The following is a 26182-nucleotide window of genomic DNA, read 5'->3' on the forward strand; positions in this document are numbered from 1 at the left end:
ATGAGGTGTACATGGACATTCAGAAATTATTCGATACAGTGCTACACAACACTTGTGAGAAAAGTTATAGCTCATGGAATACAAAGAACATTGATACAAGACTGGCTAAATAACAGGAAGCAATGGATATTTTCAGGCTGCAGGAAGGTTTGCAGTGGTGTTCCCTAGGGATTGGTATTGGGACCCTTTCTTTTTGTGATGTATATTAATGACCTAGATCTTGGTGTGCAGGGACAATTTCAAAGTTTGTTGATAGCACAAAACTTGGAAGTATTTTAAACTGTGAAGAAGACAGTGTAGAAGTGCAAAAGGACATAGACAAGTTGGTAGAGTGAGCAGTTTGGTGGCAGATGAAGTTCAATGTGGAGAAGTGTGAGGTGATGCTTTTTGGTAGGAAGAACATGTAAAGGCAATATAAAATAAAGGGTAAAATTCTAAAGGCGTTGCAGAAGCAGAAGGACCTGAGTGTATATGTGCATAGATCATTGATGGATAGATGGAGAGAGCAGTTAATAAAGCATATATTTTCCTTGGCTTTATTAATAGAGGCATAGAGTACAAGAGGCAAGGAGGTTATACCGAACTTGTACAAGACACTGAAATATGTTAGCTGAAATATTGTGTACAGTTCTGGGTGCCACACTATAGGAAGGATGTGAACGCATTAGTGAGAGTGCAGAAGAGGTTTACAAGAATGGTTCCAGGGCTGAGAAATTTCAATTATGAGGGTAGATTTTGGAGAGCTTGGGATTGTTCTCCTTGGAGAGAAGAGGCTAAGAGGAGATTTGCTAGAGATGTTCAAAATCATGAGGGGGCTGGATAGTGTAGATAGGGAGAAACTTTTCCTGCTCATAAAAGGATCAAGAATGAGAGAGCACAGATTTAAAGCGATTTGCAAAAGAAGCAAATCTGATCTGAGAAAAATTGTTTTCAGACATGTAGTTCGAGTGCAGAATGCACTGCCTGGAAGTGTGGTGGAGGCAAGTTCAATTGAGGCATTCAAGAAGCATTAGATGATAATTTGAATAGAAACAGTATGCAAGGATACAGGGAAAGGGCAGGGGAATGCCATAGGTGCGGCACGGTGGCACAGTGGTTAGCACTGCTGCCTCACAGCAACAGGGACCCAGGTTCGATTCGCGGCTTGGATCACTGTTTGTGCGGAGTCTGCACATTCTCCCTGTGTCTGAGTGGGTTTCCTCCGGGTGCTCCAGTTTCCTCTCCCAGTCTGAAAGATGTGCTGGTTAGGAGCATTGGCCATGCTAAATTCTTCCTCAGTGTACCCGAATAGGTGCCGGACTGTGCGACTAGGGGATTTTCACAGTAACTTCATTGCAGTGTTAATGTAAGCCTACTTGTGACACTAATAAATAAACTTTAAATTAAGTCATGATGCTCATTTGGAGAGTTGGTGCGGACACAATGGTCCAAATGGCCTCCTTCTGCACCGTAACAATTCTGTGATAAGTGATGAAACCACTATGCCACTGCCTTCCCTATTCAACCAGTTATAATCTTAGTTTGCAATGGCTTTTACTTGTTCAGAATTGCTTGATCTGATGTTTTAGGGGAAGAATTAATCTATTTAAAAGAAATGTGTGAATTACTGAGTTACAGTTACAGATGGAAAAATTTCAGGTGAGCACATTAAGTTGTCATTATCAGCAATGTAATCTCAAAGCCATTGAGGGCTGGGTCCACCTGACTGAATATTCATATTATCCATAAAGAAGAGTAGGGAAGAGAGCAAAGTCCTGATCAGAGCTTTGACTACACTGCACAAATACCAATTCTGTGCAAGTGCAGTTAGTGCAAAACCACACTCTTGAAAAAACCACATGCCACACGCTTCTCGGCCTTTTGGCTAAGATCAAGTGTGGTCTGCCGATGCTGTGCTTGGTAGTGGCCATTGGGTTGCATTTAAGCTTCATTTTCATATGAAGCAATTTTTAAAAGCGGCATCTCGGCCTTTTGGCTAAGATGCAAATGAGATCAAGCCTTGGAGGAGGAAGACCTGCGCCTACTCCAATCAGCTTGGCTCATGTAGATCAGGCCCAAGACAGGGTAGAGGATTGCATGCCCTGTCTTGTCAGCCTGGATCGGAAATGTCTCAACTTGTTGAGACTCTGAATTGGACTTGATTTGATTGAATTGGAAAAGTAAAAAAAAAACCACACTCTTGATTTTTTCCAATCGGGCTGAGCCTTCCAAATGGTGGGGGATTATTAATTGAGGCCAGCAATGTGAAAGAGGAATTTCTGGTTTGGTGGAAGCAGACTGATGTGTCAGCAGGTCAGGACAGAAATGATGGCCAGATGTCAAGTGGTATGAGGTTTAAATTTGCTGCAATTGGCACTTTTGGTGGAGGAGAGAGAGCAAAGTCTCTCCAGCAGTTCTCAAAATGTAAGATTTCTGGGTCAATTAACAACAGTATTATGTCTCTGCTGCTCTTAACATTGAAAGAAGCTCTCTGAAATAAAGAGGCCATTAAACAAACTACTGACTATGTGCCTATCAACTAAATATATGTGCCTAAGTTCACTGACTGCTTCACTGTACATTTACTGCTGTGGATTGTATCTAACTCAATGCAACAATGGTGTGGAACAGGGTGATCAGATGTGGCCAATTAGAGAATCAGGCATTCTCATCAGATTTTATTTTATCCCTTCAACACTAAAAAGATTTTCATTAAAATATCTCAGTGTTATTTTCACTCGGAGAGTAATTGAGGTTTATTAATTCCATAAATTGCCAATCAGCCTTCAGGATAGAGATATGGGGAACATTGTGCTCTGCATTCCCATCTGATTACATGAATGTGCTAATGTAGCTGCTGAAAAACTCTACGGAGACATCATGAAAGATCCTAAATATAACCCAGCAGAATCATCATATTTGTTATTTCAACACTGAATATGAACTGGCAGATATAGGGAGAAGTTTTAGTTTCAGTGTTGGGTAAATGCATCCACCCACATGTATTAATACAGCAAAATAAACTTCCACTTTTTCACCATCCAACCCTCTGATGATGCTGACTAGCTACAGTTTGAAACCTAGGACTGGTAAATTGGATAAGGCCAGAAAATGGGGGACTCTGACGCATTATCAATCTGCGCCTGTTGTTTCCAATGCAGACGGCAATCTTTGTGCGCCGTGCTCAATGCAGTGATTTTTGCGCAGTCAGTGCCAAGCACGACGCTGATTTGCTTCACACGTGAGGGGTGAGTACAAGTATAAACCAGCCTGCGCCATTTAGAGTTAGCCTGTACCTCTTGAAGGGGAGGTGCATTTTGACTAGAGAAGGTGCTGGAGGTCATTCTAAGAATGAGTTCGTCCTGGAAAATACGCAAACATGGCGCAACATGGCAAAGGACGAGCTCCCCAACAGAACAATAGAGACTTTGATGCAGGGGGTGAACAGGAGGAGAGAGATCTTCAGTTGAAAAGAGAACAGAAGGCCATACAGACAGACACTGCAAAGGCAGTGGGAACAGATATCTGTCACGGTTAACATCAATAGTGTAGCCCTGGGGACCGACAGAACAAGAACAAAGAAAAATACAGCACAGGAGCAGGCTCTTTGACCCACCAAGCCTGTGCCGATATGCAGCTTAATGACCTCACACAACTGGTCAAAGTCAATGAATGCCTATCTCTACCAATCCTTGCAACTGAGCCACTCGCCTCACACACTGCTCAAAGCACCAGCATTCCCTTCACTCACTTCTGAACAATATCAACCATGACTCATACTTCTACAGTCATGGTTTCACCTCAACCTTATGTACTTTGCAGCATTTCGAACCTCACACCATTTCACAGCTATAAATTAAACCACGACCCTACACCATTCAAACACATTGCACCACACTCACTGATACACCACCCACTCTCTTGCAGACAATGGTAGCGCACAACCACAGGCAGCAACAGCAGCTAACCAGCCAGGTTAGCAAGCACGGTTACATGTCCTCACTCCGATAGAGGGGATGGTACTCTCCACCAATGGAGTAGGTTTAACTATGAACATGTACCCCTAGACCCCTAGTAGCAAGACTGAAACCATCAACATTGAGGATATCCTTATAACTGATCCTCCTCACATTCCACTATTGCCTTACCCTACAAACCATTCTAATTAATAAGCTGCAAGTTATCTCCAATTGCAACGAGATCTTGATCAATTGGGCCAGTGGGCTGACGAATGGCAGATGGAGTTTAATTTAGACAAATGCGAGGTGATGCATTTTGGTAGATTGAACTAGGGCAGGACTTGCTCAGTTAATGGTAGGGCATTGGGAAGAGTTACAGAACAAAGAGATCTAGGGGTACAGGTTCATAGCTCCTTGAAAGTGGAGTCAAAGGTGGACAGAGTGGTGAAGAAGGCATTCAGCATGCTTGGTTTCATCGGTCAGAACATTGAATACAGGAGTTGGAATGTCTTGTTGAAGTTGTACAAGACATTGGTAAGGCCACACTTGGAATACTGTGTGCAATTCTGGTCACCCTATTATAGAAAGGATATTATTAAACTAGAAAGAGTGCAGAAAATATTTACGAGGATGCTACCCAGACTTGATGGATTGAGTTATGAGGAGAGGCTGGATAGACTGGGACTTTTTTCTCAGGAGCGTAGGAAGCTGAGGGGTGACCTTATAGAGGTCTATAAAATAATGAGGGGCATAGATCAGCTAGATAGTCAATATCTTTTCCCAAAGGTAGGGGAGTCTAAAACTAGAGGGCATAGGTTTAAGGTGAGAGGGGAGAGATACAAAAGTGTCCAGAGGGGCACTTTTTTCACACAGAGGGTGGTGAGTGTCTGGAACAAGCTGCCAGAGGTAGTAGTAGAGGCGGGTACAATTTTGTCTTTTAAAAAGCATTTAGATAGTTACATGGGTACGATGGGTATAGAGGGATATGGGCCAAATGCGGGCAATTAGGATTAGCTTAAAAAAAAGAGTGGCATGGACAAGTTGGGCTGGAGGGCCTGTTTCCATGCTGTAAACCTCTATGACTCTAAGTGGTGCAAACATGTAACTTTTACTTCACCCCTAAGCCCCACCTTCACTGCAGTCTGACCTTTCAAGTCTCACTGCTGGGCTTGAGCACAAAAGAATTCAAATTGATACTCCAGCAATACTGATGGAGTGCTGTACTATTGGAGGTGCCTTTATTCTGGTGAGATACTAATCCAAGGCATGCTCGGGTGGATATGAACGATCTTGGGGGTGATTCTCCCAACCCGCTGCGATGCTCCAGCAGTGCAATGGGCCGGGAGACATCAGTGGAGCCCGTGTATTGGGCCTCCCGCTGGGTGCCACGGCCTCCGTGTGTCTCTGGCTGCCAGATTTCCAGCATTGTCAGCTCCGCTTCAGACATTGGCGCGCAGCTGAATAAATGATTGAAGAGAGGATTTGTCTATTATTACCGGGCCCACTAGTCTATTATTACCAGTGCCCCGGCACTGCCCAAGGAGCAAAGTGGCAAAGCCCAGGGGGTTGTGAGCTTGCGAGGCTGGCCAGTGATTGAGCTGGCCAGCAATTGGGAGGCCAGCAGTGCGGGGCTACTGCGCCTGTGCCGATCTTGGCGTTGACAGATCGGTGCATGGGCAGTGGGCCGTGGGCAGTGGGCCGCTCAGCGCTGTGCTGCCGGCCTCTCCAGCAGGAATAGCTTTTCAGCATGATTCATTCTAGGGCTCTCTGTGATGCTCAGAGTGTGAGAGATTCATTTTAAAAATCCCGCTGAAAAAAGCAGCAGAATTTACTCCAGTTTTTATGTGAATTTGACACTTTGAATTTTTTTGGGAGAATCCCACCCCTCATCTCCCCAGGACCTGATGGCCTACATCCTAATGTCTGGCTGCTGAGATGTATTGGTTGCAATTTTCCAAAGTTCCCTAGATTCTGGAAAGGTCCCATCAGATTAGAAATTAGCGAATAGAACTCTGCTGTTCAAGAAAGAATGGAGACAGAAAGCAGGAAACTACTGGCCAATCAACCTAACTTCTATCATAAGGAAAATTATAGAAACTATTGTTAAGCAGGGCATTTGGAAAATCTCAATGCAATTGTGCAGGGTCATCATGGTTTTGTGAAAGAGGAATCATGTCTGACTAATTGATTAGATATCGTTGAGGAGTCAACAAGCAACATGGATAACGAAGAAACTGTAAATGCGGTGTACTTTCCAAGAGGGCATTTAATAAAGTGCCACATTAAAGGTCGCTACTTAAAATAAGAGCTCATGGTGTAGGCGTTAACACTGTGGACGGGATTTTACGACCTCGCTCGTTCCAAAACCATAAAATCCCACCCAAGGTCAACAGACCTTTCCATTGTCTGCCCCTCGCCTTCTTCTAATATTGTGGCAGACAGGGCGGTAAAAATCTGGCCTGTGTGTCAGTGATGGAGGGAGTGGAAGTTTGTGGATGGGGTGTCAATCAAATGGGCTGCTTTGTCCTGGATGGTGTCAAGCTTTTTGAGTGTTGTTGGAGCTGCACCCATCCAGGCCAGTAAGAGTATTCCATCACACTCCTGACTCGTGCCTTGTAAATGGTGGACAGACTTTGAGGAGCCAGATTGAAACCTCCCTTCCAACTTTCTCTGATGCTGCAATCTCCTCTGGGCTGCTCCCCATCCGATGGATTGCCAACCATTCAACTGGTTTCTTCTTATTTCTTTTGCTCACCTGAGGATTTTTAAAGACACCGTACTTGTCATTTCGTTCAACAAACAGAAGTGTGTTTTCACTATCACGTGTCCAATGCGACAGAGTCTCCACCAAGTTCTCGTGATCTTCCAGAAATCTCTCTGGGTGAAAGGAAAAAATCGTAAAGTCAGACCTTTAAAAATATTCCCACGAAACTATAAGATAATACACTGCAATCTAAAATGCAACATTCCTCGTTCAACTAGCACTATCAGATGCACATCCACTGATCACCGATCTCATCCTGATTTATGGGAATACCGCGCTCATTTTTTCTGAAGGGGTTGGGTCACAGGTATAAGATGACTCAAAGGGTGGCACGGTGGCACAGTGGTTGGCACTGCTGCCTCACAGCGCCAGGGACCCGGGTTCAGTACTGACCTCGTTCTCCCCCTGTGTGCGGGGTTTCCTCTGGGTGCTCTAGTTTCCTCCCACGCTCTAAAGATGTGTGGGTTAGGTGGATTGGCCATGCTTAATTACCCCTTAGTGTCAGGGGGATTAGCAGGGTAAATACGCGGGGTTACGGGGATAGTACCTGGATGGGATTGCTGTTGGTGCAGGCTCGATGGGCTGAATGACCTCTTTCTGCACTGTAGGGAGTGGTTCTATGATTCTGATTCTAACTTGGATAAAATTCTACTCTTTTCCCTAACTCAAAAAGTTTACAGCTCACTTACTTGGGTTGCTGGACGTTGTGTATAAACATCTGCTGTAATTCTGCTCTGTTGGCAGAGTGCCACATAGCAAGCTGACAGAGATTGATTAATATAGCGCCCAGCAGCATTTTATATTGCGATGCTAAGGTGATAAATCTGCGCTCTGCTCAGCTGCTACTTAGCCCATTCCTCCATTCAGCATTGTGGTATAATGAGTAAAAATGCCCATCTAATTTTTTTCAGTGTTACTTTCTACAATTCTGATCTCTGCCTTGTAGATCACATTGCTCTATTTAAATATTTCAGACTCTCAAATGGAGCAATGGAATCCACCTCTCGAGAAATTACAAATGATCATCAACCACACGTGAACACTTCAAAAGAGAATGAGCAAAATGTAAATAAGTCTGAGTTGAAGTTCATTTTCACCCAATATAAGATCTAAAATCTTACAATATATGGACAAAATTTATAACTTTTACTCTTTGAAACTCCCTTCAGAGGCAGTATCAAGTACTGGTAATTACAGGGGAAAAGGCAGTTCTAGTTGCTGTCTATAGCAAGGCCACAATTACTTTCTGAATACATTGATGATGATGTAATGTGCAGTAACCTGAACAATTCTTACTCCTGATTTAGCAAAGAAATAGGACTGTTAGGAAGAAACTAGAGACAGAGGGATCAAAGTTACAGTCAGCTTTACTATTAACTCAAGTGTGCTTCAAAAGACTGTTGCCCAAGATAATTGCAGAGTAAATACCAAGTCTCAGGTTAATGCTGTAAGATCGAATCCATTTTAAGATCAAACAATCCTTAGACAGTAATTGTAATTGAGAATCATTTTAAGATCAGAATTTTTCCCCTCATCCCCACATTACAGTGACTCATTCATCAAGTGCCTGTGTGATTATAGGATCATTGTGATTTTTTGTGAAGTCTTTACCACATTGATCTTAGATAAATGCTGTTGTATTATTCTTCTACAAGTAGTACCAGATGACTACATCACACTTTGAAAATTTTTGTGAAGTCTTTACCACATTGATCTTAGATAAATGCTGTTGTATTATTCTTCTACAAGTAGTACCAGATGACTACATCACACTTTGAAAATTTGCCACAGGGGGATTATGAATTGATTGCCTCTTGATTGATAGATCAATATCAGAACCATGAGGTGACTGCCAATATTAAAAATAATCCATTTGTTGCAGAATATTCAACAAAAGTATGATGCCACGGCTGGCCAACTAGGTTATTTTACTTTTCTGAGTTAATGTGATAGAAGAATCCTACAAGATATTCACATTGGCACCAAAACTCCATTAAGAGATTTGCTCTGGTTAATGACTACATTTAAATTGGAAGAGAGTTCCATTTTAATAGGTACAGATATTTCTCAAAGACCTATTATTATCATGGTTTCTATTGAGCTTCTTCATGATTGAAGCTTTGTGGGATTATATATTACAGGAGAGTGAATGTGTGTACCTCCACTTATCAGAACACAACACATACATGGTTTGGGGATCTCTTATACCAAGAAATGATGGCTGGCATTCTCCCGCACGTTCCCCCCTCCCCGCTACCGGTGCCAGCGAGAATGGAAAATTTGGCACTCATCCAAATCTCCATTCGCTGCAGCGGCACTGGAGAATCCCAGCAGCGGGCAAGGTCAGAGAATCCGGCCCCATATCTCTATAGACTACTATTGAGAAGCAAGCAGAATCAATGGCAGCTCCAAGTTACATATACCTCAGGCATACTGGCACCTTTCAGGAATTTACTCACTGATATTGTTGAAGTTTAAGTAAGAGGCCCCTCCAACACACTCTGCCACCATTTTACAGGTCCTCCTGCCTCCCAAACCAATTTGCAGAGTGCTGAAAATCCAGCTCAATGTGTTGCTTTGCACAATTTTACTGTGTTAAAATTCATCTGGCATTATCTGCTTAGTTACCTATTTTGTAACTTTCTGACCTACCAGCTCAATTTCACTGCCTCTCCTACTTTCATATCATCAGCACAGACCCTGGGGATATATCCCAATGCGTACTTACCCCATCAACATCTTATATATACTGAGGATTTGTCCTGAATTCTCGCAGCTTTAGATTAACTAACAACTTTCTCTGTGAAACTTGATGGAACTCTAACTTGGGGCGGCACGGTGGCACAGTGGGTAGCCTCATAGTGCCAGGGACCCGGGTTCAATTCTGGTCTCGGGTCACTGACTGTGTTAAGGTTATGATGTGGAGATGCCGGTGTTGGACTGGGGTGAACACAGTAAGAGTTTTAACAGCATCAGGTTAAAGTCCAACAGGTTTATTTGATAGCAAATACCATAAGCTTTCGGAGCGCTGCTCCTTCGTCAGATGGAGTGGAAATGTGCTCTCAAACAGGGCACAGAGATACAGAAATCAAGTTACAGAATACTGATTAGAATGCGAATCCCTACAACCAGCCAGATCTTAAAGATACAGACAATGTGGGTGGAGGGAGCATTAAGCACAGGTCTGGAGACAATACACAGAGATGTGTATTGTCTCCAGACAGGACAGCCTGCAAGTCCAGGAGGCAAGCTGTGGGGGTTACTGATAATGTGACATAAATCCAACATCCCGGTTTAGGCCGTCCTCATGTGTGCGGAACTTGGCTATCAGTTTCTGCTCAGTGACTCTGCGCTGTCGTGTGTCGTGAAGGCCGCCTTAGAGAACCTGAAGATCAGAGGCTGAATGCCCGTGCTGCTGTTAAGGTTGCGCATTCTCCCCATGTCTATGTGGGTTTCCTTCGGGTGCTCTGGTTTCCTCCCACAGTACAAAGATGTGCAGGTTAGGTAGATTGGCCATGCTAAATTGATTCTAGTGTCAGGGGAATTAGCAGAGTAAATATGTGGAGTTACAGAAATAGGGCCTGGGTGGGATTGTAGTTGGTGCAGACTCAATGGACCTCCTTCTGCACTGAAGTGATTCTATGACATTTCATATGCTTATTACAACTCATTTAGGATGTCATTTCCTCAAAGCAGTCAGTAACCATGTTGATTGCTGTTAATTAAGCTTATATTGGACAGATAATTTTCCACCATAAGCTTAATGATCAATGTGATTATTTTACATAGAATTGAAATAAGGACTGTTGTTGCCTGAGTTTGAATTGATGTCCTTTTTGAAAATGGGTACCACATTGGCTTGTTTCCAATCTACTGACACCTCCCCAGCATCCAGTGACCCCTTCATAATCATTGACGTATCTCCCATAGCTCACTGAGATACAAGCCACCTACTTTTGAACCTTGTAGCCTGGAAACTCTCCCTCAGTTATTGCTGTAAATTGCTGTAGAGGTACCTTTTCACAGACTTCATCAGTGAACACAAAATGTATTTATTAATAAGAATTGTACAGCCTTATGGCTGTAGCTTGCTCCCAAAATGTCTTTTTGCCTAAAGGGCTCCACCCCTTGGGGGTGAATCCACACTCTGCATTCCCATTGGTCACACAGGCCATGTGACCCTTACTCTGCTGTGTTGCCCTGAAAGGCAATCACCACATCTGCACACAATAATTTTGCTTTAAAAAGTTGAAAAAGGACATTAAGTGAATCAGAAAGGTATTAACCTCAGGGAAAGACCTACTCAGTTAGTTTCTGGTGAATCAATGTTGTTTTTCTTCTGCTAATTCCCCCTTACCTTCTCTCTCAGTTCTCTTCCATAGATAGGCCTATACTTCTTTCTTCAGCCATGATATACAGCATGTTCTTCAACCTTATTCCAGTGTGTGACACCCTGGTGTAGTCCAAATAACAGCATGACAAATGTCTGCTCAACGATATTGTTACCTCTTAAATGTGTGTAACTGTAGGCCTCTTGTTGAGTATAGTGGAGGTTTTGTAGCGGTGCCATGTTTCAAGTTTACAGAGTTGTATTCAGACCAAGTTTCCATTCGTCATCATCTGAAACGTCCTGACCTCCTTAACTTCATCACGGATAATCCTAAAAGTCATGGATTCTCATGCATAACAATTTGGCCTGTGATCATATGCCATTTGCAAATTCTTAAACTGCATCTGTGCCAAAAATAAGCTGCGGTAGCCCAGTATTGAGACAGTTTCAGTCACTTCATTAAAGCTTAAAATAGCTCCTCTGAGGCACTTTGTGTGACTCACAGCCACAGAACCTTTTCCTTTGGGTAAGAAGGAGACATTATATACAGATGGTGGATTGGCAACAGGCACTCAAAGGCTTGGATTCGGCTGTTCCATTTCATTAACATTCACATTATGTTTTAATAATAATACGAGTTCCTGTATTTTTGTTCAGGAATATTTTCAGCAACTTCTGTTTTAAAATACAGAGTGATGGGAGCTGTCCCAATGCAGATTACGCCTATCTTCCAGGCTCCCAAATCTGGCACTACAGAAAGTCAATAGGGAGTTAATCTCATTATAGCTTTTAAAGATATCACAGTCATTGATTCCACTCTTGTGCACTTGGGTAAATTAGCAGAGAGGAACAGGCAAGTAGCAAGCTGGGTGAAAATGGTTATAATCAGAGATAAAAGTGACGGCTCATAAAACTGACCAGCATTGACATTTAGAAACTTGTGTGGAACAATAAATGTGGAGACAAGAATCACTTTCCCACTGGTCTGACAATACAGAGCAGTTTCAATTAATTGGATAGAGTTAGAAGTACTCTGGCAAACACATTAATTCCGAAAGCCTACTGCTGCTGTTGGATATAATTGGCACCTAACAGTGCAATGTAATCGCCTCCACATGTGAAGCTGACCAACTATCTCGGGTGGCTTTGTCATTCCATGAGTCAGCTGGGCAGCCCCACTGTGGTTGACAGTGAATCATAATCATGCCTTGAACTATTTAGCAAATTTATAATATTTGTTGAAAGGACAATGATGCGAGAATACATATTTTATACCCACAAGATGACATTATAACACAACGTCAAACATTTCTTCCTGATGGAAACCTATGACATGTTTAATTATGCATATTTGTATATAAAGGGCTGTTCATTAGCAACAGCATGTCAGAGTATCTCCACTTGGATGGCTGACTGTTCACTTCTGACCCCTTGTCGCTTACGTGTCATTGAGTTACGTGTCTTTGGGTCAATACAGTCTGTAATTTCATGTACTTTCCCATCATAAAAATGGTGTGCAAGTGGTCATTTCTAATGCGCAAATGCATTGCAAGTGATTGCCAATGCTTTTGTGCTCAGAAATCACCATATGAATGTTCTCTCATCCTATCTGGCCACTTCCATCATTGGCCTGTCAGAATCCAGTGCTGCCTAATTCGATAGCTCTTGTTTAAAGATGTAGGGAGGAGTTTTTCTCATTTTTTGGCTGTCAACTCAGGCGGGAAAAGCAGTGCGTAGCCTGTTGGCTTCATTGCCAGCTTTTCTCGCTATATTTTTTGACACTTAATGAAAAAAAAATAAAGGGGTGGGCCATCCCTTTTAAAGTTGCCAGAAAGATAATAATAGAATAAAAGACCCCCTCCCCATGGACATGAAATCCCCGGCACCACCCCGAGGCACTGCCACTCGGCACTGCCCCCGATCAAATGGGGAAATCCTGTTGGTGTGAAAGCCGTTTTGGGGCTCCCCCTCGATTCTCCACCCCCTCCACCATTCCCGCCTGCTGAATACGGGGGTGGAATCCCCACTCTTCCCCTCCCCCGCAACTGAGGCAAATTGCATTTTAAAATGCTACAGTGCTTTCAGTCTCATCGCTTCAAAGTTTTTTGATGCACCAATTCGCCCAACATGCTCAGACTGATTGAGCAGTAGGTCTGGGCTACCCAATGGACATATCTCTGCATTCATATTGCAGAAGTGAGAGGTACAGCAGAGACAAGAGTACAATGAGATTCAGACATCATGGCAAAGCACAGCTGCCGTTCCCTATTAGCAGCCCTACAAAAAAATAGTGCAGGGGGGATAGGTTGTACCAAAGTCTTTCTTGGGAGCTGCATATCAGGTGATTGCACTTCTACAAGGAAGCCATTGAACACATGTGTGACATTTTGGAAAAATAACCTCAAGCCGTAGTCAACTGCAGAGTGTTAGCATTACAGATGAAAGGCACACAGCCTTGAATATTATTGGGTTACGCATCTTTTAGTTAGCCAAAGGGGAGCCTTGTAGTATCTGCCAGGGATCTATAAAGGTCTGTAATGGCTAGTTGCCTTTTCCTGAAGGACATTGGGTAGTACCTTGATGCACGCAGCAATTCTACAAGTTTACTGGCTTCCCCAAGATGCAGGGAGCTATCACTGGCACCAATATGGTTCTCAAGGTACCAACTTGGAACCCACTGCCCTACAACAGGAAGGGCTACATTTTCTTGAAGTGAGGATTGCCTGTGATGTCCACCCAGGGGCAGTGTAGGTCAAAGCGCAGCATACAGGAAGTTGCCATGATGCATTCATCCTGCAGTATGCAGCAGAGTGAACAACATGCACACTGTAAGATTTTGCTATCCATGAAGGACCCAGTCTAGACTACAGGTGAGAAGGCCATTGCACCAAAATATCTTGAATTGCAGGCCTTGGAGCCCATGGATAATGCCAGTTCAGATGTGCTACCACTTGCAGGTGCCCATACTGCCACAGGGCACCTTGCTACACCAGCTATCACACACAACTTGTTTATCTCCCCCTTGTCCGTAATGATAGTCTGAACCCAATGCCACATGACAATGCATCAGCCTCTTTAGGCCTAGCATGACTATGACCTTATCACCACTTGAGGTAACTCAACACCAAATTAGTACACCCGTTCCTGTATTACTCATCTCCATGACTGACAAACCAGAGAATAAGTGTAGATTCAGAAGAAAACAAATATTAACAATGCACAAAGCAACTCCATAAATAATCAAGCACAAAATAGGTACACATCGAACCTGAATACATCAATAATAAAATACAAAGTCACCACCATATATCATAATAAATGCAGATTGAATCATAGAATCCCTACAGTGCAGAAGACCATTCGGCCCATCGAGCCTGCACTGACAACAATCCCACCCAAGCCTATCCCGTAACCCCACATAATTACCCTACTAACACTAAGGGACAACTTAGCATTGCCAATCCACCTAACCTGCACATCTTTGGACTGTGGGAGAAGATCGGATTACCCAGAAGAAACCCATGCAGACAAGAGGAGAACGTACAAACTCCATACAAACGGTGACCCAAGGCCGGAATTGAACCCAGGTCCCTGGAGCTATGAGGCAGCAATGCTGACCACTGTGCCCCCAGTCACTGAAGGTAAGCATGCAGGTGCAGCAGGCAGTAAAAAATGGTATGTTGGCCTTCATAGTGAGAAGATTCGAGTGTAGGAGCAGGGATGTCTTGCTCCATTTATATAGGGTCTTGGTAAGACCACACCTGGAATATTGTGTGCAGCTGTGGTCTCCTTATCTGAGGAAGGATGTTCTTGCTCTAGAGAGAATGCAGAGAAGGTTTACCAGACTAATTTCTGGGATGGCGGGTCTGATGTACGAGGAGAGATTGAGTCGGTTATCATTATATTTGCTGGAGTTTAGAAGAATGAAGGGGGATCTCATAGAAAATAATAAAATTCTAACTGGATTAGACAGGGTAGATGCACAAAGGAGGTTCCTGATGGTGGGGGTGTTTAGAACCAGGGTCACAGTCTAAGGATACGGGATAAACCTTTTAGGACTGAGATGAGGAGAAATTTCTTCACCCAGAGAGTGGTGAGCCTGTGGAATTTGCTACCACAAAAAGCAGTTGATGTCAAATGTTTTCAAGACGGATTGAGATATAGCTCTTGGGGTGAAAGGGATCAAAGGATATGGGGGGGAGTTTTTTTTAGACAGAAATCATAACCAGAGCCAAATTGGTCTCCATCTATAACAGAAATAATCATACTGCTGTGGCAATGCACAAAACAACTTCCAAGAAGAACCAACAATGGACAAAACCAAGTGCAGTTTGAACTTGACATTATCAATAGTCAGATACAAACCATTGTTCTACCTTTTCCAAACACTCATGTCAATGTCTGGTAGCTAAATGTGTGTTCTAATCATCTATTTACTGTTGCCTCTAACAATCCCATGAAGCTAAGAAAAGTAGGAATTGAGCACTTGATGCTGATCTTAAGGGTTGTGTGATTGAGGTGACCCTTGATTCGTGGCAGTTAGCTCCTGGCATGGAGGAGCTGCTGGCTACACCTCTGGCATGGCTCCTGGGCAGCCTGATCCCAACCTGTCACTTTTCAAAATATTAATTAATGGGATGTGGCCGTCGCTGGCTGGGCCAGCACTTATTGCCTATCCCTAACTGCCCTGTGAACTATGTGGCGTGCTAGGCTGTTTCAGAGGGCAGTTAAGAGTCAACCACATTGCTGTGGGTTTGGAGTACATGTAGGTCAGACCAGGTAATGTCCTTCCCTAAAGGATTTGAATGAATCAGGTGGGTTCTGAGGTGGAAGGCCAGAATCCAGCATGTAGGATGTTCTGAGAAACAAGGCGCTGTTGGTCTTTGGTTCCAGGAAACCTATAAAGAACTGTGCAAATCTGACAATTGTTTCCGACTTTGGTCTCCGCATAAATGAAGAGGTTTTCAGCAAGGGAGGAAGAAACATTAACATACAGAAAGAGGAGGAAGGGTTTCAGAATCAATTCAAAGTTAAAGGTATTCCCCATTTAGTTTAGAAGTTATCATTCTAAAAAATAACATTATTGAAATTGCACAGAATCATTAATAGGCTTTAAAGCTACAGCTTCAAACTGACTGGTGGGCAAAGTTCTTTAAAATTCCACATCTTACCAATCTGTAGCTCTGGATTTTTTTCGTACAAACACCAATCCATGTTGCAGTCACAGTGAGACTTCTCAAATAAATTGTCCAGAATCTCTCGCACAGTCTGCCTTTCATCAACCATCAGTGTTTTACTGCTGCTATCATTCATCAGGACCTTGACAACCAGCTGAAGGGTAAAAGACAGGGATTGTGAGGGAACACACTTGAATGACCTGCCAACCAGCATTTAGATACCCAAATACAGCTAGGTACAATTCCTTACAATGTAAAGGATTAAGGGATGATTTGGTCAAAGTTTTCAAGATACTGTATTAAGGGGAACCAAAAAGATGTACAGCGAGAAACTATTTCTGCTGGCTGCAAAGTCTAGGACCAAGGGAAAAATTCTGAAAATTAGCGGCAGATCATTTGGGAAAGGATGATCCAAGTAAAGTGTTTTTGCATATGTCAATGCTAGATCAATAATATATTATAAATCTGAGATTGATTGATTTTTGATAGCCAGAATATGGGACAAAGGAGTGATGGAGCGATGTCCTGGATCAAACTTAGTCAAACCAAAAGGCGGCAGAACAGGCTCAAGGGGCCAAATATTTTACTCAAGTTCCCAGGCTCTTATTATCTCCATTTCCATATCAACATCTATCAAATTGTATTTCTTTATCTTAACAGAGAGGGAAGATTTTCTCTGGGTCCAACATTAAAACAGTAACTGCATTTCAAACATTTCATTGACTATATATGCTTTCAGGCACAAGGTGAAAGACATTATTATTTTTAACATGTTGTGTTACAAATACATGCCCAGGTGATCTGGTTGCTATGAAGACATGGACCCAGGTCAAAACTTATTTAATGTCGTGTCAGATTTAACAGCTGAACAAAAAGCGAGAAGTAGTTGTTGTTGCTGCTTGCAGACCTACTGGGCTGGATTTAATACAGCCCATCGCAATGGGAAATATGGTGGCCTGCTCCACTTAATCATGGTAGAGTCAGTACCACAACCTCCATTGATGGAACCAAAGAGTGGAAGGGACTGATGTGGCGTAACTAGTTGCCGGCAGCAGGATGTGAATTAGATTCATTAATTAGCCAATTAACACCCATTATCCCTGAACCCACTGCAATTTAATGGTGACTGAGGGATTAACAGTATGCTGCATGGTTTTCCCAGGGTTTAGGAAGGCTGCCCAGCAAATTCTGCCAGATTTCATAGAAATAGAAATAGAAACCCTACAGTGCAGAAGGAGGCCATTCGGCCCATCGAGTCTGCACCGACCACAATCCCACCCAGGCCCTACCCACTAATTTGCCAGAGGTCTCTCAGGGGAGGGGTCATGATCAGGTACTTTGCCTGAGTGAGGGCTCTGGCATCAGGCGGAGGGTGGGAACACTACTGAAAGTCATCCCCCTTCACCCTACCCTCCAATACTCATGCTCTTCCTTCCCTGTAACCTCCACCCTGCGATCCCTGTGGGCCTCTGGTGGGTGCAAAACTGCCGGCTGCCACCACTCCCACTGGCAGCATGAGGAACTATTGGCCTGCGACTGACGAACATAGTTCTTGGCAGGCTGGACATCCACTGCTTGGGATCTCAATTGCAAGGAAGGTCCGATGGTCCAACTTTGCAGATAGGCCAGCAATTACAACTGGTGGTGAGGCCCTTTGCCACCATTGCAGAGGCAACCATTTCCATGGAAGCAGCCTCCTTGAAAGGCATTTGATTCCTTTGGGTGTCAGTTATCAAATTGACGGGGGTTTACCTCTGGTTCTCCGACCAGTGAGTGAGACCTTTATTGGCCTTAAAGAATCCCAGCTACTGGCTTAGAGATCCTGAACAGAGAGAGAGGCGTCCTGGAGAGAGAGAGAGAGAGACGCATACAGGGAAACAACAGCTGCTGTGAACATCAGGGGAACAGGCTGTTCTCTATTAGCCACCAGGCAGAATGTGGCTATTTGCTCAATCTCTGCTCAAAGAGATGGAACCTGTGAAGATTTAAGGACACTGGATATACACCCTGGCGTGGCTGGAAGGAGTCACTGGACTGGGCCTTGATGCTGGATTTCGGTTTGGGAAATCTCAGTCGACGGAGGAAAACAACTTTCAGTGGAGACTGGACATCATGAGCCAGCAAAATGAGGCAAAGCAAGCTGTTGTAAGCTGGGAGTACCTTTGGATTGGTCCCTGTCAATATTACAATTTTTAAGACTTTTACTATAACAAATGACAATCAAAATCAACTAAATGTTACTTTGCACTTCAGCAGTCACGGGCATTCAGCCTTGGATCTTCAGGTAAGCGTTCTCCAAGGCGGCCTTCACGACACACGACAGCGCAGAGTCGCTGAGCAGAAACTGATAGCCAAGTTCCGCACACATGAGGACGGCCTAAACCGGGATGTTGGATTTATGTCACATTATCAGTAACCCCCACAGCTTGCCTCCTGGGCTTGTAGAATCTCACTAGCTGTTCTGTCTGTCAACACATCTCTTTAACCTGTGTTGAATGCTCCCTCCAGCCACATTGTCTGTACCTTTAAGACCTGGCTGGCTTTAGAGATTCGCATTCTAATTAGTATTCTGTAACTTGATTTCTGTGTCTGTGCACTGTTTGAGAGCAGATATCCACTCCATCTGACGAAGGAGCAGTGCTCTGAAAGCTTATGGTATTTGCTACCAAATAAACCTGTTGGACTTTAACCTGGTGTTGTGAGACTTCTTACAATATTACAATTCTACAGGGAATGCAGTATGATGCATAAATGTGATGTGGAGTTTTCTGTTATGTTAAGAAGTTAAGAGGGATATGCTTTCTTTAGTTTGTGTGTTAGTTGCCGACTGAGTAACATTTAGTTGATTTTGATTGTAGTTTGTTATAGTAAAAGTCTTAAAAAAACGAAATCTTGTCATATGATTCTTTGAGTCGGTCACTGAGAATTCAGGATTTTTTAATTAAAAGTTATTGGTCTCAACAGGGATTATAACAGTAGCAACAATGTAAATATGCTCTTGCTAAATGTCTTTATAATTTGACTACGTGGTACACATGGCAAATCTTTCCCGATTTCGGTAATTGCTCTGATTTTCAGCAGGGTCTGAAGATAATAGGTTGGATTTTCTCACTACGGGATTCCAATGTCAGGATCAAAAAGGGACCTCAAAGCTGGACTTCTGCATTTAGCGGCAAAGTGCGATGCTCCTGGGGGCGGCCTTCTAATTTGCTGCCTCCAGGCTGGGTGAGCCCTGGATGTTGCTGGCCCAATTGAATGGCTGTCAGCTCTGGAGCCTCAGCAATTCGACTGGGAGGAGCGGATACTGCTGAGTCAGGTCAGGGACAATGAAGATGCCTCAACATGGAGTCACCCTCAGAGGTATCTATCCTTTGCCACTGATGAGGAATGTACAGAGATCTGGCCCAACTCCCTCCTATTTTCCAGGCCCTTTTGCCTCCAAGCCTGCTATCACACTGCTGGGAAAATCAGACCAAAGGCTTTTGTCATCCCAGTATTCAATCAGAGTAAATTCCTGTCCATCCAATGCAATAGGAAATGGCAGGTAGGCCATCTGTTCCGAGAGTTCTTCCAGCGGAGCTTTGGAGGCAATTGGTAGGAAGTGTGCAAGAACAGCAGTTGCAGGTTGATTTAACCTTTGGTTTGGTTCTTCCCTGTTTCTTGGGGAAGTGCTTCATTTCCTCCAGATGGTCCAAGTCAGATCAGGAACTGAGGAGGAACAAGCCATTTCCTTAACACTCTGTGGTGGAGTGGCATAACACCAAGATGCTGGCTACAGCAAGTAAATCGTTACTTTCTTGCTTGGGAGAACATTAATCGAGAAGTAGATATGAATAACTGAGAGAAAACTGAATCAGTGCATCTTTCGTTGGTAACCACAATTTTTCACTCACTCATAAATTTAACAAACCTGAGAGTGCAGAAGGAGGTCATTCGGCCCATCGGGTCTGCACTGACAACAACCCCACCAAGGCCCTATCCCCATCACCCACTCATTAAAGTAACTGGGGAAATGGAAACTTTAAGAACCACTTGGCACTGAAATAAAATAGAATTCTTCAGCTTGTGATTGACAAAAGAAGTTTAAATAATTCTGCACATCTTTCTAAATTGTCCAATCCTTTTACAATGAAAGCATCCTCCAGTTCTTGCAGGGCACTGTTTGCAACTTTGCAGAATTTTGAAACTAATCACTGGAAGTAATAATTAAGGCTAGTTCATTACTTTCCTCCCACTGGGGGATCATTTTTGAGCAGCCGATTTAAAAAAAAATTGGTGCCACACAGTTGCCACTTATCACGGTGCCGAACTTGGAGCCAGGCTGAAGGATGTATCGAAACCCACTCTCGTTTAACTGGAATTGCTCCCAGTGCTGCCTGCTTACTCTGCCGTTACTTTGAAACTTTTAAGTCTTTTTCAAGGTTTGAGGTGCATGAATACGATGGGAATAGAGGGATATGATCCCCGGAAGGGTAGGGAGTTTTAGTTCAGTCGGGCAGTATGGTTTGGAGAGCCGAAGGGCCTGTTCCTGTGCTGTAATTTTTTTTGTTCTTTGTTGGCTCACCCAGCCTTTGATTCTGCTGCTGGATCGGGATTTTTCATGGACCACTACATGGCATGGTGTAGCTCTTAGTAAGCTGAACATGATTTCTTCCCTGCCTCTCAGCTTGCACGTCTTCAAGAGTTGGGAAATAATGTTGCAGCTATATAAAACCTTGGTTGGGCCGCATTTGGAATATTGTGCGCATTCGGATCACCACATGACCGGAAGGATGTGGGAGTTTTGGAGAGAGTGCAAAGAAGGTTCACCATGATGTTGCTTGGTCTCGAGGGTGTTGGTTATGAGGAGAGATTGAATAAACTAGGATTGTTTTCACTGGAAAGACGGAGGCTGAGGGGAGACCTGATAGAGGTCTACAAAATTATGAGAGGCATAGACAGGGTAGATAGTTAGAGGCTTTTTCCCAGGGTGGAAGGGACAATTACAAGGGGGCACAGGTTCAAGGTGGGAGGGGGAAAGTTTAAGGGAGATGCGCAGGGTAAATATTTCACGCAGGGAATGATGGATGTCTGGGAAGTGCTGCCAGAGGTGGTGGTGGAAGCAGGCACATTAGCAACATTTAAGTGGCATCTGGATGGGTACATGAATAGGGAGGGAATAGAGGGATATGGTCCGAATAAAAGCAGAAGTTTTTTTTTAGCTTAATTAGGGCATCATGATTGGCGCAGGGTTGGAAGGCCAAAGGGCCTGTTCCTGTGCTGTATTTTTCTTTGTTCTTGTTCTTTGCAGCACTTTTGGTGATTTTCAACTGTTTTCAGGTTTGACACCTTTTTTCAGGTCATATTTTCAAGCTTCTTTAAAGTTGATTTTCGAACATTTTGGGATCTCATTGCTGCCACTATATTGTATGTTGGTCGTCCCTAGCTAAAAACGGTTGCGGAGACATAGGTATGCCTGAACAATAACTAGTTTATTGTATGAACATCTCTAATTACAGATGCTCAATACGTATTTCTAATCTGAGCCATGAGCCTTCTCCTGCTAACTTCTTAGTCATGTGACTCTCTCATATATTAACACGTGGGTGGTACTGTTTCTCCAACCTTTCAACCTTGAACACCCTAATACTACGCCAACCTGTGGACTAGACATTAGACTGCTCTTTTTATTTGGCTATGGGGGTCATGATTTTCCACAACCATACGGATCGCAGTGAGCACGCAAGCAAATTTAGTGTAAATACAATAGAAGCATACCAAATTTATAAATACATCTGTAAATAACCTTCCCTGAATTTCACTGGCAAAAGTAGTGTCACTTTTCTACAGCCTGGACAAGATAATGATTATTCTGTGTGGAGTCAGTTTGTCTTCCTTTGTTGTCAGGTTCTTGTATCGCTGCCTTTGCCCCACTGTAACTGGAGCCTGCTCCTCTTCACCAGGCTGTGGATGAAGAGAGGTGACAATGTTCCCAGGGGAATTCACCAAGGGTTTGGACGATCTTGCAGAAAAGCTCTCTTTCCCTCTGTGGAGCATGGAATTAACCTTTAGATCCTGGAAGCAAGCTGGATTGTTTTACTTTGGAAGTGGATGGCACAGGCAAGGCAGCCATGCCATCCCTCATTCCTCTGAGGGCTCTTCTAGAGTCACTGGTATGATGTGGATGTCCACGAATCACCAGATTATCAAAATACAATTTCAAAACTTGGCAGACTGCGATTTGACCTCATGACCTTGGAGTTGCTGGCCCCGTATTTTAACCACTAGAATAGCATATTTGTAACGCACTGACCTTTTTGACCTTTGCCTCCTTTAGCTTCTCCAAAGCAAGTTTAATCTTGTCAGCTTTCGCCTGGGCCTCTTGTTCTTCCTGCAAAACAAACGCCCTTTATAACTAGGAAAAGCTCAGTGGATTCATAAATTTTTGGCACCAAGTAAACACTGAAACCCTTTTCTTTCTTCCTGAGGGATACAATGGCTTTATTACCATGACCACAATGCAGTCAGGGAAGAGGCTTCCAAGCCTCTTCAGATGGAAACCGTGGCATTGATTCTAACCCCACCTTCCCCTGACAGGCAGGAAAGAGTCACAGAGGAGGCAGTAAAATATCTGGATTGGACAACCTGACCTCACATTCGCAACTTAATTTTAAAGTCCCAAACATAGGCCAGGGACAAGGTGGCTGCAAAAGGCAGATGAGGTCTAGTTAGCGGCCTGATGACATCATCAGTGCTATGAGCTAAATTTAACAATAAGCAAAGGGGAGGCCTGAGCTGTGGGATTCCTAGAACCGGACTGTCCGCTCCCCAAGAAATTTGGCTGTTTTAGTTCTTATTGTAAGCCCGAAGCAGCAGGAGTTGATGGTTTGGGTTATAAGGAGAGGCTGGATAGACTGGGACTTTTTTCTCTGGAGCGTAGGAGGCTGAGCGGTGATCTTATAGGGGTCTATAAAATAATGAGGGGCTCAGATCAGCTAGATAGTCAATATCTTTTCCCAAAAGTAGGGGAGTCTAAAACTAGAGGGCATAGGTTTAAGGTGAGAGGGGAGAGATACAAAAGTGTCTCGAGGGGCAATTTTTTCACACAGAGGATGGTGAGTGTCTGGAACAAGTTGCCAGAGGTAGTAGTAGAGGCGGGTACAATGTTGTCTTTTAAAAAGCATTTAGATAGTTACATGGGTAAGATGGATATAGAGGGATATGGGCAAAATGCAGGCAATTGGGATTAGTTTAGGGATTTTAAAAAAAGGGCGACATGGACAAGTTGGGCCGAAGGGCCTGTTTCCATGCTGTAAACCTCTATGACTCTATGAGTGCTCTCCCTCTCCAAGACACCCAAGAAAATCTTCTTCCCCAGCCCGATCTCCAACATCCTCCACCTCACCATTGCCCCAAGCCCTCCCCATCACCATCCTTCCCACCGTTCCTTCCAATTACCAGTCTCCCCCCCCCAGCCTCCCCATCATCAGTCTCCCCCCAGCATCCCACCACCAGTCTCCTCCCATTCCTCCTCATCACTGGTCTCCCCATCAGCCTTCCCTGGCAGGAAAATGGTTCATTTAGATTTAGGAGGGGTAATATATTAACATGGATGAAGGATTAGTTAATAGACAGTGAAGAAGAACAGAACATTTTCAAGTTGACATACTGGAACTGGTAGAGTCCATGAAGGGTCAGTGCTGGTCCCTCAGTTATTACCTCCACCACAGAAGGTAGGCAGAGGTCATCTTTTCACTCTTATTAGTCTATTTATCTGTAAGCTATATATCTCAAAACTAATGGACAGATTTCAACAACACTATAGAGTATGGTTCAAGGAACAACCAATTCGTTTTTGGCAAACATGCAGATCCGAATCCTGGAATTTTTTTAAAGGATCTGTTAACACAGAAATAGGACAAAATGACTTTTTATAATGAATGTCATGGGTTGTTTTTTATTTAGAATGCTATTGTTAGATTTCGAATGTTGTGGATTGTCTCAGCTGCTGTGGCGGAATTTGTCACAGCAGTCAAAATGTGAGCAGAGTTTTCAGAGCAAGTTATTGGATATGAATCATAGAATCATAGAAACACTACAGTACAGAAAGAGGCCATTCGGCCCATCGAGTCTGCACCGACCACAATCCTACCCAGGCCCTACCCCCATATCCCTACATATTTACCCACTAATCCCTCTAACCTATGCATCTCAGGACACTAAGGGCAATTTTTAGCATGGCCAATCAACCTAACCTGCACATCTTTGGACTGTGGGAGGAAACCGGAGCACCCGGAGAAAACCCACGCAGACACAAGGAGAATGTGCAAACTCCACACAGACTGTAACCCAAGCTGGGAATCAAACCCAGGTCCCTGGAGCTGTGAAGCAGCAGTGCTAACCACTGTGTCACCGTGCCGCCCCAAATTGGTCTGAAGTCTCCTCAGTGAGATGGAAACTCTTCATTAAAAAAAATGATTTTTATTCATTATTTTTCAGCTTCCTTTCAAACAGTGCATTGCAGATCATGACAACTCATTTCATATTTTTTCTTCATGTTACCCCTGGTTCTTTTGTAGATTACCTTAAACTTGAGTTATTTGGTTGCCAACCCTCCTGCCACTGGAAGCACTTTCTCCTCAATTATTCTTCAACAACATTCCTTTCTGAAATCTCTCTTTAACCTTCTCTGCTCTAAGGGGAATTAACCCAGTTTCTCTAGTCTCTGCACAGAGCTGTGGTCTTTTGCCTCTGGTCCCATTCTGAAAATTCTCCCATACGACCCCTCTAAGGCCTCAACAACCACCTTAAAGTGTGGCACCCAGAGCTGGATGCAATACAACCTACAGACAATCTCCTTCTGTCTTATAAAGTGGTAAAGATCTAGCAAAGCTCTTAGCTGTGACAACAAAATCTCTTTAAGCTTCTTTTTATAATCACTAACATGAGATGTATACTTAACGGCCAGACTGGGAACTGTAAAACTCTGTTTTAAATAATCAAACGCTTGTGTTAGTATAATTCCTAAGGCTTCCCGGAGCATTAGTATGGGAAGTTTGTTCTCAACAATTCATCCAAATATAGCTATCAATACAGTCAGCAAAATCCTCCATGTACCATCAGTTACCCTTTTTTCTAATTTTAGAATACTTTCACCCAGTTTCTTCCTCTTTTCCCTCAACTCTTGAAGAAGCTGACTTGTGCTGAACTACATGTCCTTTGATACGGACAGCTGTCCAGTATGTTTTCCTTCAGAGCGAGTGAGCCTTCTGCATTTTTTGATGCATTTTCGAAGTGTTCTTTTTTTATCCTGGGAAACAAAATTCTTACCTCTGTTAATGGTGGTGGTGGTGGAAGAGACATGTCGGGTGGAGGTGGTGGTAAATCTAGGCTTGGGGGCTCTGTGTATCTTCTTGGTGATGCGGGGGGTTCTGGTGAGTGGAGCGCTGGGAAATCTGGCATTGTGTTGGAATTCCAAAACTCTGTTGTGAAGGCTTGAGTTGAAGATGCCATCGCTTTTGCATTGCAGACTTGCTCTGTCTCACTGATGTCCTGCATAAGGTCTGCCATTAAGGCATCCAAGTCAGTGTCTTCCAATTCATTGAGAGATTCTAGCAGGAAAAATGAGCAAAAGTAGAATTGAACGCTAATACAAAAGGCAAAGCAACTGTAAACTTAAAAATCTGTTCTCGTGAGCAGTGTTGGTTTAATCACCTCCTAAGAACATAAGAAATAGGAGCAGGAGTAGGCCATCTAGCCCCTCGAGCCTGCCCCGCCATTCAATAAGATCATGGCTGATCTGACGTGGATCAGTACCACTTACCCGCCTGATCCCCATAACCCTTAATTCCCTTACCGATCAGGAATCCATCCATGAACCTGTTTGGAACTCAGCCCTAAACGTCTTCTCTGCCGACCGGGTGTAAAGGTTCTACGTGGAATGGTGAGGTGAACTAAATTGGACAGCTACACCTTCTTCCAATTTGTATGTTTG

At 43.6% G+C, this 26182-nt stretch overlaps 1 protein-coding gene across 2 annotated transcripts in view; it reads right to left on the bottom strand.

The window, feature by feature from the left end:
- Positions 1 to 26182, bottom strand: part of apbb1ip (amyloid beta (A4) precursor protein-binding, family B, member 1 interacting protein) — a 144838-nt gene that overhangs the window by 24331 nt on the left and 94325 nt on the right. For both annotated transcript variants that reach the window (XM_078234083.1, XM_078234093.1), the window contains exons 4-7: positions 25519 to 25799; positions 22502 to 22579; positions 16204 to 16363; positions 6694 to 6815 (exon numbers count right to left, since the gene is read on the bottom strand). In XM_078234083.1, coding sequence (XP_078090209.1) covers positions 6694 to 6815; positions 16204 to 16363; positions 22502 to 22579; positions 25519 to 25799 — 641 coding nt within the window. The remainder of the gene's footprint in view (positions 1 to 6693; positions 6816 to 16203; positions 16364 to 22501; positions 22580 to 25518; positions 25800 to 26182) is intronic.

This window comes from Mustelus asterias, chromosome 2, assembly GCF_964213995.1.
Source record: "Mustelus asterias chromosome 2, sMusAst1.hap1.1, whole genome shotgun sequence".
NCBI classification, from domain to species: Eukaryota; Metazoa; Chordata; class Chondrichthyes; order Carcharhiniformes; family Triakidae; genus Mustelus; species Mustelus asterias.